Source organism: Gigantopelta aegis, chromosome 4 (assembly GCF_016097555.1).
Source record: "Gigantopelta aegis isolate Gae_Host chromosome 4, Gae_host_genome, whole genome shotgun sequence".
Taxonomy (NCBI): Eukaryota; Metazoa; Mollusca; class Gastropoda; order Neomphalida; family Peltospiridae; genus Gigantopelta; species Gigantopelta aegis.
In genome coordinates this window covers 13,162,413-13,180,398 of record NC_054702.1, presented here as the reverse complement: position 1 = coordinate 13,180,398, position 17,986 = coordinate 13,162,413, and the positions used below count along the sequence as shown (strand labels likewise).

The 17,986-nt window shown below is 37.5% G+C and overlaps 1 protein-coding gene across 1 annotated transcript; it reads right to left on the bottom strand.

Annotated features, from left to right (window-relative positions):
• Positions 1-1,124: 1,124 nt before the first annotated feature.
• Positions 1,125-17,292, bottom strand: LOC121369688 (endo-1,4-beta-xylanase 3-like). Its single transcript, XM_041494739.1, has 9 exons — positions 17,126-17,292; positions 13,721-13,766; positions 8,948-9,076; positions 7,831-7,886; positions 7,532-7,589; positions 6,872-6,876; positions 6,369-6,540; positions 5,896-6,006; positions 1,125-1,472 (listed from the first exon to the last, which is right to left on the bottom strand). The coding sequence occupies exons 1-9, from the start codon at positions 17,290-17,292 to the stop codon at positions 1,125-1,127; spliced, it is 1,092 nt and encodes a 363-aa protein (XP_041350673.1).
• Positions 17,293-17,986: the final 694 nt, after the last annotated feature.

Below are 17,986 nucleotides of genomic sequence, written 5' to 3'. Positions count from 1 at the left end.
TCATTCATCACGAAAAACATCAACAAACACCGATTTATAATGTAGACAACATCAGCATATGAACTGAGGTCGATGTACCTAAAACCATGGTTTTGAACATAACTCGCTCTGGTTGTGGGCCAGGTGGTCGGCGACATTACTGTCTACAAGTTCAGTTATAATCGCATGTTATCTCTAGCAGGTCTGTGAAAAGTTCGTTAGCGTGTAGATCGCGCAAGTCTAGTTTTGGTTAATCCATTTTTCGTTCAAGCATTAAATATAGGACATCATTTTCATTGTCATGACGGGTTACGCAGAAACGAAATCATATGGGTTACCTTAATTTTGTTTTTGTTTCACCCATAAATGGTTTACGTCTTTCAATTTTAGAGAATTGTCAAGACATCGAATAATAAAGTATTGGGTATTGAATTATTGTAAACTAAATAATATAAGCTGTAATTTGTGCATCATCAAAGACTAGACTATGAACTTGTACATGCCTTTTCATCTTTGTGGTGAAAATCATGTACATATTAATTATGGCTGCAGGTTGTGTTCATAACAGGTGCCACCGGCGGGGCAGGATATGCTCAACTTTCGCGACCACCTGATATCACCGTTATATTACAGTGATTCATGAGTGCATGTCATCACAGATGTATATATTCCACGGAGCTCTTTCCTGTGCAAGTTTGGATTTTCTAAGCTAGTCTTGGGAGTGGTAGTTCTACCAGCGGTGCACGAAGGATAAAGCATGTTACGTATCTCCTAGGGGAATGGCTGTCCTAAGGACGATCAGATGATAGTTGATCATGGAAGCAATTACGATTTTGCCTAATTCCTTTCAAGTCTGCCTTGCGCAGAGCTACGATTTTGATATCGGAATATAGATTTATGATTATCGCAATGCTTAGGGTAGGGGGTGTAACATGGAACTAGCTACTGCCACATAGGCTATCGAATAGCAGCGAGGGTTCCTTTATATGCACCTTCCCATGACAGGGCAACTTTGTACCAAATTATAAGTTAGTATCAGGAAAGTGAACGATAGACCCTGTGAAAGGATCTAACGAATCCCAATAAACACACCAACTACAGATTTTAAAATACAATTTGGTACTGGAACTTTTATCTACTCCGCCTTAGTTGATTGTACCATCGATCACACCTCTGTCGATCGCACCTCTGGCGAGCGCACCTCTGTCGAGCGCACGACTACTAACATAGCAAACTAAGGATTTGACTTTTACAAGAACATCTACTATAGACGTCTTCAGATTATTAATATTAAACTCATCAAATAAAACTCGATTTAAATGCTCAGCTTCACTCTCCCTGAACTCTTTACCGCTGACGAGGGAAGCGGTGTCTTTCTGGAAGTGTTTTTCACTCCAGAACCCCCAGAACATGATTCCCTCCACGGCAGGATGTGCGTAGAACACGCGGACTAGCTTCTCGTACATATCCGCTCGACCAGTCTCGTTCGTGTTCTGAACACTGAATTCCGATATCTAGATGGGCTGACCAGCCTCCGCAAGAAAAAAAGAAATGTTTTATTTAACGACGCACTCAACACATTTTATTTACGGTTATATGGCGTCAGACATATAGTTAAGGACCACACAGATTTTGAGAGGAAACCCGCTGTCGCCACTACATGGGCTACTCTTCCGATTAGCAGCAAGGGATCTTTTATTTGCGCTTCCCACAGGCAGGATAGCACAAACCATGGCCTTTGTTGAACCAGTTATGGATCACTGGTCGGTGCAAGTGGTTTACACCTACCCACTGAGCCTTGCGGAGCACTCACTCAGGGTTTGGAGTCGGTATCTGGATTAAAAATCCCATGCCTCGACTGGGATCCGAACCCAGTACCTACCAGCCTGTATACCGATGGCCTGCTACGACGCCACCGAGGCCGGTAGCCTCCGCAAGAATGTCCAAGCGAGTCTGTTTTTAAAAAAGAGAAAAATTAAAAATAATATTATGATTTTTCAATATCACTGCTCTAACCTTGCCACATACAATAGAAGTTTCGTTTTCATATATAACTTAAAGTTACAACTCATAATTTCGTTATTAAATATATTATTCATGAGATATTTAGGGTATTAATCGTTTGTAGTTACTATTACTGTTTATACATTAATAGTTAGGGTAATGTTATCGGTTGGTTGGTTTAGATTGGATATTGGGTTGTTATGTTTTCGGTGACACTTGCATTTAGTGACAAGTGACGGTTGACTGAATATGGTGACGCTAAGAACAATAGCACTGCATGATGAGTATTTTCCCACCAGTTCCCGCCAAATTAACCGCACCCGATCTTATTCTTTTTTCTGCTTTTATCTGAACAACATCTTTGAATGCACGACTGCAAAGTCTAAGATAACTTGATATATATTCTCACATGAGTTTTAATGCAAACTAGAACAAGATGTCTGACAATGAATGAACGAATGAATGAATGTTTAACGACACCCCAGCACGAAAAATACATCGGCTATTGGGTGTCAAACTATGGTAATGCAAATAAATAAAGTGATGATCAACATCAATATAAAAATTCAAGACTTAAACAAAAACAGTGTAAAGAACTGTGCAAAAACACAATATCACAGAATTTTACGGATACTGAATTTTACTCATAACTTCAATTTTTGTGCTGTATTGGCCATTCTCAAAGAGAATGTTACACCCCTGCACCACGGTGAGGTTACAGCACACGCAGGGGAAGATGTCTGACAAGTGAATGTTTTATAATAATATATTTTAACTGAATATTGAATACCAGACTGTCTTAAATGTTAATTCATATAAGACAAATGTATGAAATGTGTTTGTTTTCTAAATAAATAAATAATAATAAATATACATGTACATGTGTTTGTAATGAATGAATGAGTAAACATCTCTATTTATTATTATTATTATTTAAATCCGATTATATGTATTATTGTTATTCATGATCATCATTAATAAATGAACCAGTGGAAGAAAAACTTGTTATTGTCTGCACTACCCGAGGTTACGTATTGAACAACAAGTTTTCTTAATTTATTTAACATTATGCCATTTGAATTATGCCATTATGTTTTGTGTCCATTAAAATTATCAGTGTCATATGAACATTTAAGGCCCATTTTGAGTATTTATCGAATAAACTGCAACATGAAAAACATATATGTCACGGGGATTCTATAATTCCCGTAACTGAATAAAACACGATTATCAAAATATCTCTCCTAACTGTATATCTATTAGATCTCTCTGTAACAGGCTGTTAAACCCTAGTATGGCTCGTCTCTAAGTATGATCAGAGATACGATCTTATATAAAGTATATATTAATATAGCACGTTAGTTCTCTAGAAACACAACAAAAACACAATACACTTTGGAATCTGTATTAATCTACGCTGACAAATGTACAGCCGTAGTAGTTAATTAATAACAGCAATAATAACAACCCAGAACTGATCACTTAATTAGTTAATCTCTAGGTGTCTAGTTACACACTATGCGAATCACTTCACCGTTACACCACACCCACACGTGTGATAATTGAGAAACGCTTCCAGGAGAAGTTAATTAATAAAGGAATTACAACACCATTCCTAACTGGTTAATTTTTAATTAACCCTTACTACTCGTTCAGTAACGTGTGATAATTTAGGAATTCTTCCAGGGGAACTTAATTAATAAAGGAATTACAGCTCTATTCCTAACGGGTTAATTTTTAATTAACCCTAACTACTCATTCAGTAACCTTGTGACACAGAATCAATATTGGTACATATCACAATAAAGACAATAACCTACAGTGTATCTAGGTCGTCTAGGATTACTGGCTAAGCTTTATATTACCAAATACTCGTATAATGTTAGAACAAGAAGTCTACGATTTACTTCGTCAGATGACCGAAGACACTGTCTAAAGAATATTGGTATAATACAGTATTAAAATATTTAAAAGTCACATCAATCACATCAAGGTTATACACAGAGCAGAAAATATATAATTACCAAAGTCCCGTCTGAACTAATATATTTCGTTCAGTGGACGACGTCGGTGATCCCCAGGAGCCTTCCTAATTCGTTCTTCTAGATATCTCTAAATTCTAGCTATTTATTATAAATCAGAATACGCCTGGGGGTACAAGGCGGTACCTCACGTATCATCTCATATTCTACCTCTACTAGAGTCGGTATATTTCTCTCTGATCGTCAGTCTGGCTGTCGCCAACCGCGAGCAATCTCCTGGCCATAAACAGCACTACCGGAGATATTACGTAACTACTAGCCACATGGCCTCCGCACCTGGCTGGGTGTGTATTAGGCGTACCGATCGAGGACCGTCGCGCAGAAGTATTACGTAACAAGTTGCCCATCTGGGCTTAAGAGCAATGAAACTGCACACGGCCCTCTAACACAATTAAAATCGCCACAGGCGAAACAAATTTAAGAGCATGTACCGTCACAATATATCAAACTGTAATAGTATTTTTATTTTATATTAAACAGACCGTCCTCAATACGAAAGTTAATCTACTCATCTGTAATACACCAAAACAAAAGAACATTTTAAGTGTAATAGAAGGTCTAGTAAGTTTTATCATTTGTTTGACATTTAAAAAACGCAATAAAATATGTTTTAATCAATCAGAAGCATAACATACATATTGGAAGAAGGAAAGAAATGTTTTATTTAACGACGCACTCAACACATTTTATTTACGGTTATATGGCGTCGGACATATGGTTAAGGACCACACGGATATTGAGAGAGGAAACCCACTGTCGCCACTTCATGGGCTACTTTTCGCTTTTATATACACCATCCCACAGACAGGATAGTACATACCACGGCCTTTACTACACCAGTTGTGGAGCACTGGCTGGAACGAGAAATAGCCCAATGGTTTCACCGACGGAGATTGATCCTAGACCGACCGTGCATCAAGCGAACGCTTTACCACTGGGCTACGTTTCACCCCAACACACATATTGATTATCAATATCCCATTAGACTATTGAATATAGTATCTCTGCACAAAACCACTTCCAGAATAAGTTATGATAGAATCGTGAAGGTACGCAGCTATGATTCACTGTCCGGCATTTTGTCTCCAGAGAAGAGATGGTCTGGACCACGATATATAGTGCCAATGCTGTCTGTAGGAGGACTGCCACGTATTGAGCGCGCCAGTAAGACTCGAAAACGCTTACTAATCTTGAATCACGAGACGGATGTGCATAAAGTAATACTTGAAGTATTTGTTTGATAAAGATTGCTGGAGTTATTGTGAGAGACAAGCCCTTTAAAGGCACAAACTCTAGCTTGAATCCGCGACATTAGACATTAGAGCTTGGTTAATCTACAAACCTGTAAAACATGTGAATAAAGTTACAATAGAGTGAAACAAGTCTATCACGTTGAAATGGGGAAATAACCTTAACAATAGACTGGATCTCGTCTTCAAGACCGTTACTTCTCAGAGGTACATCTGTCCCAGGTCAGCTCACTGGTCATGCCAGATATGGGACCTGAAACAGACGTGCCTAAAACCTCTGTGGTATAGGGGCACATAAATAGAGTTCAGAGTTCAGAGGTATGTGCGGGTTTTTTTTAAATATGAAAAATACATTTTGTTGTACTGGTAATACTAGTATGACCAGAAACACTTCCGATGTACGGAAATGGATAAACTAAACAATAAAATCTAAGTAACGTCTGATTTCAAGGCTATTATAGTAAGAAATATGTCATAATGTTTCAAAAATAGGGTCTGTCACTTTAAAAAAAAAAAAAACGTTGTAAGATGGTGGCAGGAGACGTCAGATACAAAAGGTCTAAATAAGCCTCTGCTAGAATCAACAAAACGGCAATGGTGCAATGTTTAATGTCACAGACCTTAATGATTTTAAGATCCGGGATCCATCCGCCATGGAAATGACACTGGGCACCAAGTCCGTAGAGTCCAACATCCGCCGCCTTGAACTGACGAGCTTGGGTGAGGTAGGCCTGAGTATAAAAACGACATAATACAATTCAAGTTTTATTATTTAAAAGCAAGATGTTTTCTTTTATTTCTTCATCATAGCAAAACCCATGGAAAAAACGGAATATGGCGCACACACGCATCCATACAGTTTTGCACATATACAGATCTGTTACATGCACATTCTCATAGACACGAACTTTGATGTACCAGTCGTAGGGAACTGCCTAGGACTGGACAAAACCTACTTGGGACGTCTATCCCGGACAGTAGGGTAATCGTTAGTTGTTCGGTACCGGGTTGCGAACCCAGAATCTACCAGCTTTTAAGCCGATGTCTTAACCACGATGTTATTGTAACAGAACGTAATGCAATGTATACCTACCCCGTAAGAGTCGACCCTGGACACGACAGCGTAGTCGTTGAGAAACATCTTGACGTTGGGTGCGGTCTGGTGCGATATGTTGAAGATCTCCAGGTTGTATGTGGCGTCTTGGACACCGTGCTGGAAGAAGAATCCATGAAGATTCTCATTGTTTACATCCCAGTGTTCTAGGCTGAAATACAATTCAGTAGACGTACAAAAAAGGAATACATTTATATTTAACGACACATCAGCATATTCTTAAAGTACAATACCCTAGTTTTTAAACACTACGACGTTTCTGATAATTGAAATCAAACATTATTTATATTTTATTATTAAGATTATTGTTTCCGTACATCAGAAAGGTTACTGTTCATCCTGGTGTTTCTAATACCACGGGTGCATTTTGTTATATTTTAGATAACGCACTGAGAAATAACCGTTATGAGGGCGAGTTCTAGTTTACCTTTTAAGGGTCACATACTCGTTTACTCTATTATAACTTTATCCTAACGTATTACAGTTTCTAGATTAATAAAACTTTATTTTTGAAATGTTTTGGTTGAAACACATGTCTGCGACTTTACAAACAAGTGCTTTATTAACAAATGTGCTGTCATGTTTGACCCGAAGACATTGATGAAACCCTCTACATGTTATCCATTAACAACAAGGTATTTTTATATGTACCTTCCCACAGACCGGACAGCACAAACCACGTCCTTTTATATACCAGTCGTGGGGCACTAGGTAGGGCAGTGCAAATCCCAATCGCAGAATTGGTCCGACTGGGGTGGTTTGATCCAGCACGTCCTGTTACAGCTATTAGCGGCTTTTGTGTTTTGAAATTAATAAATATTGAGATGCGTAACACAACCAAGATCAGATTTTATAGGATAAAACATTAAATAAAAAACCATCAAACAGAAACAAGAAACAAATTGACTGGGCTGTGCGCGCGCGTGCGCGCGCGCGTGTGTGTGTGTGTGTGTGTGGTAGTAGTAGTAACAGGTCATCACAGTACTTAATATACAGAGACAAATCAGGTGTAATTTTGATGAGGCGGTGGAGAATAACTGACACTGTACGTGTGATTCACTCACTAGTCTGGTTTTCGTCACCACCCCAGCAATACGAGTGTTCACAGCCTATCTTAGAGCGTCGCCCTTCAGGTTTCGTACCCATTTCGGCGCGCGCTTGTCGACCGCCCACAGGATACTGTGACCACGGATTTTAATTCTGAAAAAATAAAGTAAATAATTGGTGTTTTTTAAACAATTGAATTGAATTAAAAAAATGACATTAATTGAGAAAGGTATACACCTTTTCACAACGCAAATTATTACTATGGCTGCTACTACTACTACTACTACTACTACTACTACTACTACTACTACTACTGCTACTACTACTACTTATTGTTATTATTATTATTATTAGTAGTAGTTATAACTTAATATATTTTAATGTTACCACTCACCCATTACTTTTCAATTTCTTGAGGACATTCAACGGTCTGCGATAGTTGATTCTGCCCTGAATTTAAATACAAATAAACATGTATAATTAAAAAATGAAAACGCCAAAGCTCATAACTTTAAGAGGCATATCGGCTCCACTATCAATTTTCAATTTTGTTAATAGTAGATAATTAATTATTCTGTAAAGACCACCTTAGAATATCAATGTGTCAAGTTTAGGATTTTTAAAAGTTAAAACTGTATGAGATATATTTTGAGATTTGTAAAAGAGTACATTTTATGAAACTTGTTATCTTTGATAGTTTTTACAGACTTGTCCTGATTCAAATAATTTATTTCAGAAGTAATGATTGGAAAATCCAGACAATAGCAATGGTTAATGTTGAGCTGCAGTTTTATTCACTTTATGTTTAACTTTTTGAAAAAGAAATATTCATTAGTTGGTGGAAGCTGCTCCAGAGAGAACAATTATTGGTCTTCACTTCACAAATACCGAATCGAAATAAAAATATCACGAGACAGACTTAAATTATTTTAATGTTAGGGCTACATTTTTTAGTTAAAGAAAAAATCATCAATTTAGAAATGTTAGTTTATAGAATCATAGTACAAAGTTTTAGAACTATTTCATCAAAACTCTAATATAAAATCAACATTCACATTTTCCATTTAATTTAAAACAAAAATTCATCTCTTTTGGTTTGTGAAGGCCACACAATTTGGTATTAGAAAAACTCTAGGAAAACAATGACTGAACATGTTCAATGTTTTATTTAAATTTTAAAATATAATGAAAACTCCAACATTTTCACACTATCTGTTAGGTTGTGAAGACTGCCTCAGAGAATCTCAGTATCATGTTTCAGAACTATTCGATGAAAGCTCTTGCAGGAAATATACATTTAAATATACAATGTTAAATTTCTATTTAAAATTTAAAAATTTAATAAAAATTCAAAATTTACAATTTTCAATTAGAATGTGAAGACTGACTCTGAAAATACTTATACAAGTTTCAGAACCATCCAATCAAAAGACTACAATAATATATACAACAAAATTACAATTTACATTTTAAAAACATTTAATAAAATTTCAATAAAACTACAAACATACTCTTCTCTTTTCCACAGGTTTCCACTTCAAATCGTTTTCTGGAACGGCCCAGTTGAAATGTGCATGTATGAAATCCTGGTACCTCCCAATGGATGTACCAAACGGAAATGACTTCTTCAACTGAATTATCTGAAAAAGAAAGGAAACAAAATATTGATCACATTAAACATTTTGTATAATAGCTATTATAGTCAATACCACTGTATCAATTTCTTTAAAACAAATTTAATATGAAAGTCTGCTGATTCAATATATGCCTATTGGCGTATCCAGATGTGGGGGAAAAGGGTTCCTCTGACCACCCCGCATGTTTGAAGTGCTCTTTTCAATGACTTTGTTGTCGCTGTATTTTTAATTCATCATCCCCAGTATACAACACTAAATTGATCAAAAAATGCGTTTCGGAGGAACTTTATTTCAAAATATGGTGACACCCCTCCAACGCCCCCTCCCCCACACCGCCCCACCACATATCACTCTTTGGGAGCTCGGCTCATTTGACCTTCTACACACTCAAATTGTCTTTTTAAGAATTGTGTCATCACCCCCATTACAAAATCTTTGATCCGCCCCTGTGTGCAAATGCGTATGACGTCACTATAGGCGTACAGGAGATGTCCCAAAAGTGCTCTAAAAATGACTGAAGTGGCATCTATCGTACTACCAGCTAATTTTGGGGTTTTTGTGAAAGTATGGGTCCTGACTAGCTCCTGGGTAAAAATTACCCAGGATACCTGTAGGGGAACATGGTCAAATGACGTCATCAATATGGCCGTCTCGATTTTGATATATTTGCTTCTAGTTCCGATAGAGTCTTCATTCTCTTTAGTTACTTGACAATTTAAGCCTTTACTAAGGTTGGAAATGTTATAATACAGCTTAAAAACAACATTTATTAATTTTTGGGTGTCAACAAATGTTTAAACAGTAGCGAGCGCTTCCAATATGGCTGTCTCCAGACCAATAATGCTGTTTCTTATCGATGATGAAGTAAGATTTACCAAATTTAAGCCGCGGCAGCTTGTCTGGTTATAGCTACTACAATGCCTTGATTACTAATGCAAATTAATTTTAAAAACATTGTTTTATATTTTGGATCCTGATATTTAGTGTCTGATTGTATCCTCACAAGAAATATGCTAGTGTTAATTTCGTCAATTGTATTTTTGAAGATATCTAGCTATGTATATAAATAACTGTCTTTCAAACACTGTCACACAAGCAAGCATAAAATATTACACACACACACACACACACATACACACAAACACACACACACACACAAATGCATGTATACACACACACACACAAATGCATGTATACACACACACACACACACACACACACACACACACACGTGCACGCGAGCACGAACATGCACACTCAGACTAACACACATAACATATACCCATTTCCCCGTTTCTAGTATGCTGGTTTCATCGTGACACAAGAGGTCTTACTCTGGTATATAAAGACAATGTACAGCTTTTTATTACACACATTTTGAAGTGACTGGAAGATCAACATCTTCTTGATGATCTAACAACTATAGAGGCGGATCTAGGGGTGGAGGGGATCGCCCCTCTAAATTTTGCACTTCCATCGGGCTTATTTTATCATACATGTCTAGTGCCACATCCACTTATACTCTTGTAAGCACACTGCAATGTTTGAGGGTCACAGGTTTGGTACTGCATATAGGAACTCACGACTGTCTTTATCAAAAGACCACCCACCCCTCTGGAGTATATGCAGTTTATTAATTCTGCCCACTGGTGAATCATTGAACCAGCTTGATGGTTGCTGGCTGCTGTAGTACGGCTTCCTAAGGTGATTGGATGATTTTCATCGTTGTTCCATTCTGGCAGTACAACATATTCCTTGCTACGCCAACTGGTCTTATCATGCAAACTTACGGTGAAATGCTGGAGTGTATTTGCATATATACTTTGGTGTAAGGCAAAGACACTGTTAGGGAAAGTCACTGGTCATATCAGGGTAGCAGTTCCATGTACCCCGTGCGGTCCGTTTACATTTTTAAAAAGAAAACAGAGATAGTATCACATCCTGTTAAGTTATGGAAAAGAAGCAGGGACAGATATTTCTCTTTACCCAGAACATAACGTGATGTGATCATAATTATGTAAAATATTTACCTCTACCACAGGCAACTCATATTCTCATATTTGTTTTACTCAAGGTAAACAAATGATGGAACTTGCCAATTGGGACGACATATATATTTGTGTCAGCAGTGTGCACAAGAAAGTTGGTACAGTCGTTCATAATGTCCTGCACATGAATTAAAAGTGTGGTATCTGATTTCTCGTAATCACACGGTGGCATTGAACGAACATTTGCTCGAAGAATAACTGTGGCAGTAAACGCAATGGTTATTTCTTTGTCTTCGTGACAGTCCACGGTGGCAATCTTGATAGTGTGGAATTCAAAACGTTTCTTTTTGTTGATTGGATCACGTAAACTGTCAGTCCAGTTTCATAGAACCTTGTTTTACCAGTAACCGAATATTTCATGAGTATGAAGCGTTTTCATTTTGACATGAACTTAGTTTGGATGATGATTTCGGTATGGCAGTATTGATAGGGCCGTGCGTCGTGTTCTCTGTCAAACTAGCTATCTCGGTATCACCCTATCCCGGGAAACACGGATCGTACAGTGTTTGTAGAGTAATAATTCCCCAATGTGGGGTCAAATATAATTGCACCCGAAGTCCGACCTCACAAGTATCCACAAGAGAAAAGCAAAGAAAAAGTATTCAAGGAAGCAGGCTAAAGTGAAATCCCCGGTCCTGCCTCTCATCAAACATCTTCAAAGGATGTTATACCACTTTGCTTTCCTAGGAAAAAACTAGATGACCAGTCTGGTGTGCATGGAACTGCTACCAAGATGTGACCTGTGTTTTTACCAAGATGGCGCTCAACCATTACATCAAACCAGACACAGATGGTGCACATCTCCAGCTACTGAAATACTTTACAGTTATTCTGTATAAGTTTAGCGACTAAAAACGAAGCAAGGTGAAGATACTAGAAATCACTTTATTTACACCATGATGCCCGACTGCAGCACTCAAAATAGGTTGCCTACCAAGATGCAATATGGCTCACCAGTGAATAGAGTTAACAGAATGCACCCACTCTAGAGGGGTGGGGATATTGATATATCAAATGAGATGTCTCTAATTTGTTTTGCATTTCTTTAAAATGTCTTGTGACTGATTATTAATGATGTTAAGCATGCCGAGGTGTACAGTATTCCGGTACTATATTAACTCATATTAATGTTAAACTCGGATAACATTGACACTAATCACACAATGACATTCTAATTTTCAAACTATTCCTTAAGTATTATTCACTAAAATGGTCATTAAAATGTGATATTTTCTAATACTTTTATAAAATGTTATTGTTATATCTTTCTTGTTATTCTGTTAAGGAAATGTTGACTAGTTCAAATGGAGGTAACAGTTACTATAATTTATAATATTGTTCGACCAAATGGCATTTTAACCAAATGGAAGTGAACCGTTAAATGTAGTTTCAAATCTGGGGGTATACGGTAATAGGTGTGCTGCGCCACAGTGTACTGAAATGTATTTGTTACTGTAATAATTATAGTTTCCATAAAACGTCCATGCCTGTGCAGTGGCGTATGAAATCAGCAAAACATCTTCAATAATATATACCTCTGCATGTTGCAATTATTAATTGTGTTAATATATGCCGTGACTACAATATATTATCTAGTTTCAAGTACGTTCTCATGAATTACTTGATTGCATATCAAAAAGGGTTGATCACGGAGAGCCGGAAGCAGGTTTCCTCTCTAATTATCTATGTGGTTCTTGATCATATTTCCGACGCCATAATGTTTTGTGCGTCGTTAAATAAAACATTTCTTTCTTCTTAAAGACTATCTAAGACACAATGATAATTAAGCGAGAAGCTGGTAATGCACAATAGACGTTTGTTTTCCTCAATCATATTTCTCTATTTTTCATTCCTTTTCTACAAATCAAGCTAGTAATATTTGTAATTATATAATTGCATTCCTTGCCCCCCAAAAGACTAAAGAATTGCGATCCTAGGTTGCATGGGTGTTGAGATATTGGTACTAATGGAGGTTCTTTTATGGCGGCCATTTTGAAAATCCAATTTAGCCTCCATAATGTAATTTGGGCAAGTAGTTCATATTAAAAGTTGAAAATTATGGCATTGGGCAACTTGTGGACGAACTTTGATGCTTTTATCGAGAAAGTCTACATCATTTTACTGGCCTGCTTGAAAAATATACTAAATACGGTCGCCATTTTGATGACGGCATGTGAGATAGTCAGGATATATACAATCAAGAAATACCAAAATTAGCTGCTAATACGGTAGCTGCCACTTGACCCCCATAATGAGCATCAATCTGCATGCCTACTAGGTTTAATAAGGGTACCAGCGACCCCTCCACAGCCGCTGGCATCATGTCTTACATTCTGGAATAGACAGACAACTGAACTGTTGCGATTTGTAAAAAATGTCACGCTAACAGGCATTTAAAAGAAGATTCTATTTGAATTAATGTGACATTATGATATGACTATTTGCATTTTCGCGCATTTCTTCGATCGTTCAGTGTAGATGAAGTTTCTATTTTATTTAATACAATATTTGATAATTTACACCTAGGGAATTTCGAACAGAATATTAATGTTGCATTTACTTGAATTTGTTTTGTCAATCAGTACTATAGACGAGTTACCTTAATCTCCACATCGGTCGCGTTGATATTTCCAGCGGTGTTGACGCTGAAGGTAGAAAAAAAGTCCATTAGCTAATCGGAACATAGGTTAAGGTTGCACACAATCAATGTTATAGTTATTTGTTATAGTTATTTGTTTTATAAATATTACACACATTTGTGTGAGACATGTATGTTTTTGAAGTAAACTACATGTTGCAATGACATTCAAAATATCAACAGAGGTTGACCAAACCTCGATGGAGCCTCAAGGCTGGTAGCAGCTGTGTTCGCTTCCCAGAATCGTATTGCTTAAGAAAAGAGGTTTCGCAACCACACCGTTACTGTTACGGATAGTGATAGGTCAGCACTTTGAGTGTAGCTGGTGACGTCATATACCGGCCTCGGTGGCGTCGTGGTAGGCCATCGGTCTACAGGCTGGTAGGTACTGGGTTCGGATCCCAGTCGAGGCATGGGATTTTTAATCCAGATACCGACTCCAAACCCTGAGTGAGTGCTCCGCAAGGCTCAATGGGTAGGTGTAAACCACTTGCACCGACCAGTGATCCATAACTGGTTCAACAAAGGCCATGGTTTGTGCTATCCTGCCTGTGGGAAGCGCAAATAAAAGATCCCTTGCTGCTAATCGGAAGAGTAGCCCATATAGTGGCGACAGCGGGTTTCCTCTCAAAATCTGTGTGGTCCTTAACCATATGTCTGACGCCATATAACCGTAAATAAAATGTGTTGAGTGCGTCGTTAAATAAAACATTTCTTTCTTTCTTTGGTGACGTCATAGCAATTTGCTCCCCGCTCTTTACGATAAAAAGCCTACTACATATAATACAGTTCATGACTAATATATTATTAAATAATAATAATAACACATTTAGATAATGTCGCCATCTTTAAGTCACTAACCGTGCCAATCTGCTAACCAATTAGTACTATTACCGAATCATATTGGATCGAATTTACGAATTATATTTCTCTCAAACACAACTATTCAAGCATTGTACACACAAGTAAGTACACGCGTATGAGACGTAAACAGTCTTTGTGAATTCGTCCTATTAGGATTATCCGTAACAGTAATGGCGGTTTTGCGAAATCTGTATTAATACAGTTTCTCTACTTAGACAAAGTCTTAGTATTAGTACAATTTCTCCACTTACTTAATATTAATAGGATTTCTACACTTATTATTGACACAACTCCTCCACTTACTTAATATTAATAATATTTCTCCACTTATTATTAACATAACTCCTCCACTTACTTAATATTAATAGGACTTCTCCACTTATTATTGACACAACTTCTCCACTTACGTAATATTAATAGGACTTTTCCACTTATTACTGACATAACTCATCCACTTACTTAATATTAATAGGACTTCTCCACTTATTATTAACACAACTCCTCCACTTACTTAATATTAATAGGACTTCTCCACTTATTATTAACACAACTCCTCCACTTACGTAATATTAATAGGACTTTCCACTTATTATTAACACAACTCCTCCACTTACTTAATATTAATAGGACTTCTACACTTATTATTAACAAAACTCCTCCACTTACTTAATATTAACCGGACTTCTCAACTTATTATTAACACAACTTCTCCACTTACGTAATATTAATCGGACTCCTCCACTTATTATTAACACAACTCCTCCACTTACTTAATATTAATCGGACTTCTACACTTATTATTGATTAACACAACTTCTCCACTTCCTTAATATTAACAGGACTTCTCCCCTTATTATTAACACAACTCCTCCACTTACTTAATATTAACAGGACTTCTATCCTTATTATTAACACAACTCCTCCACTTACGTAATATTAATAGGACTTGTCCACTCATTATTAACATAACTCCTCCACTTACTTAATATTAACAGGACTTCTCCTCTTATTATTAACACAACTCCTCCACTTACTTAATATTAATCGGACTTCTCCACTTATTATTAACACAACTCCTCCACTTACTTAATATTAATCGGACTTCTACACTTATTATTAACACAACTCCTTCACTTACGTCATATTAATAGGACTTGTCCACTCATTATTAACATAACTCCTCCACTTACTTAATATTAATAGGACTTCTCCACTTATTATTGACACAACTCCTCCACTTACTTAATATTAACAGGACTTCTCCTCTTATTATTAACACAACTCCTCCACTTACTTAATATTAATCGGACTGATTAAGAGAGAGATCGAGAGAGAGAGACAGAGAGAGAGAGAGAGAGAGAGAGAGAGAGAGAGAGAGAGAGAGAGAGAGAGACTCCTCCAGGGAATAGAGAGAGAGGGATTATTAGAGAGAGAGAGAGAGAGAGAGAGAGAGAGAGAGAGAGAGAGAGAGAGAGAGAGACAGACAGACAGACAGACAAAGAGAGAGAGGGGAGCAAGAGAAAGACAGAAAGAGTAAGATAGAGAGAGAGAGAGAGAGAGAGAGAGAGAGAGAGAGAGACAGAGAGACAGAGAGAGAGAGAGAGAGAGAGAGAGAGAGAGAGAGAGAGAGAGAGAGAGAGTAACAAGAGAGGAGAGAACGAAAAAGAGAGAGGGAGAGACAAACAGACAGAGAGAGAGAGAGAGAGAGAGAGAGAGAGAGAGAGAGAGAGAGAGAGAGAGAGAGAGAGAGAGAGAGAGAGAGAGTAACAAGAGAGGAGAGAACGAAAAAGAGAGAGGGAGAGACAAACAGACAGAGATACAGAGAGATAGACAGAGAGAGAGAGAGAGAGAGAGAGAGAGAGAGAGAGAGAGAGAGAGAGAGTAACAAGAGAGGAGAGAACGAAAAAGAGAGAGGGAGAGACAAACAGACAGAGAGACAGAGAGAGAGAGAGAGAGAGAGAGAGAGAGAGAGAGAGAGAGAGAGAGAGAGAGAGAGAGAGTAACAAGAGAGAGGAGAGAACTAAAAAGAGAGAGGGAGAGACAAACAGACAGAGATACAGAGAGATAGACAGAGAGAGAGAGAGAGAGAGAGAGAGAGAGAGAGAGAGAGAGAGAGAGAGAGAGAGAGAGAGAGAGAGAGGGGGGAGAAAGAGTGAAAGAGAGCAACTGTTATGATTATTAAATTAACATACAATTAAATTAAAGCTACAGTCTCTATTCGATTTTATTTTTGAACATATAATTAAAGCTACACCGTTGGGATTATCTCTATTATTTAATATATAATTAAAGCTACACGGTTGGGATTATCTTTATTATTTAAGATATAATTAAAGCTACACGGTTGGGATTATCTCAATTATTTAAGATTTAATTAAAGCTGCAATCTCGGGACTGTCTTGATTATTTAACATATATATTCATTATTAAATAATTCACAATCGATCCTGCGACATAACAGGCGAGTTGAAATAGATGAAGTAAAGAAAAGATAATACGTACCTTCCGCTGACTTTTATGGCATTACTCCCCCCGTGTCGGGTGTTCGTCAAGGAGCAAGTCCCACCAGGACAAGACCACCCCATCTTACTCTCCATGCCGCCATTCTGGATGAGTTCCTGCGACAGGGAACCAGCCACCAGACTCAGAAGTAGCATAACCAACAACATCGCGCTATGGTCTAAGGTAGACATCTGTAATGTCGTCAGACCAAGTGTCATGCACATTTATATTGAAACAAAGTCACGCCCGTTGGCTTAGATCGGCTTTTTGAGTTGTCTTTGCGATGAAATAACACAAGGTCAATATGATGCAGAAGCTGACAGGGTGGAGACGGAATGTTCGATCGAGGCTACGTCTTTCTTTTCCTTCTGTTTTCCCTCTGACGACTGAAGATTTCTATAAACGTTTTCGCCGCATTCAACACTACAGGTGCAGATAAAATGTTACGTATGTACTCTATATATATCAGTAAAAAAAAAAAAAAAATGTAATGCATCGAAAACATTTTATTTCGACCCTTTTTTCTAGGATGGGTCAGATTCCTGGAAACACATTTGTTAAAGGGTTGACTTGATATTGAGACATTGTACGTGGACAGCATCCTTATTGAGTTGTGTTCGCTCGAGCCATTTATGTCTCGGCGATGGAGCTCTAAACGTATTCATCGATCTACTAGTACAAGAGCATTAGCCAGTTTACATATATGGGGTTGGAAAAAAAATGTAGAAAGCTGGGGGTTTTTCAGGAAACATTCTTGACTCATCCCCAATTACATATCTGATGAGTCCCCAAAAATCCTCTTTGGACATTTTGCATAATTAACCTAATTTGCATATTAATGAGCAAACGCCCCAAAAGTCA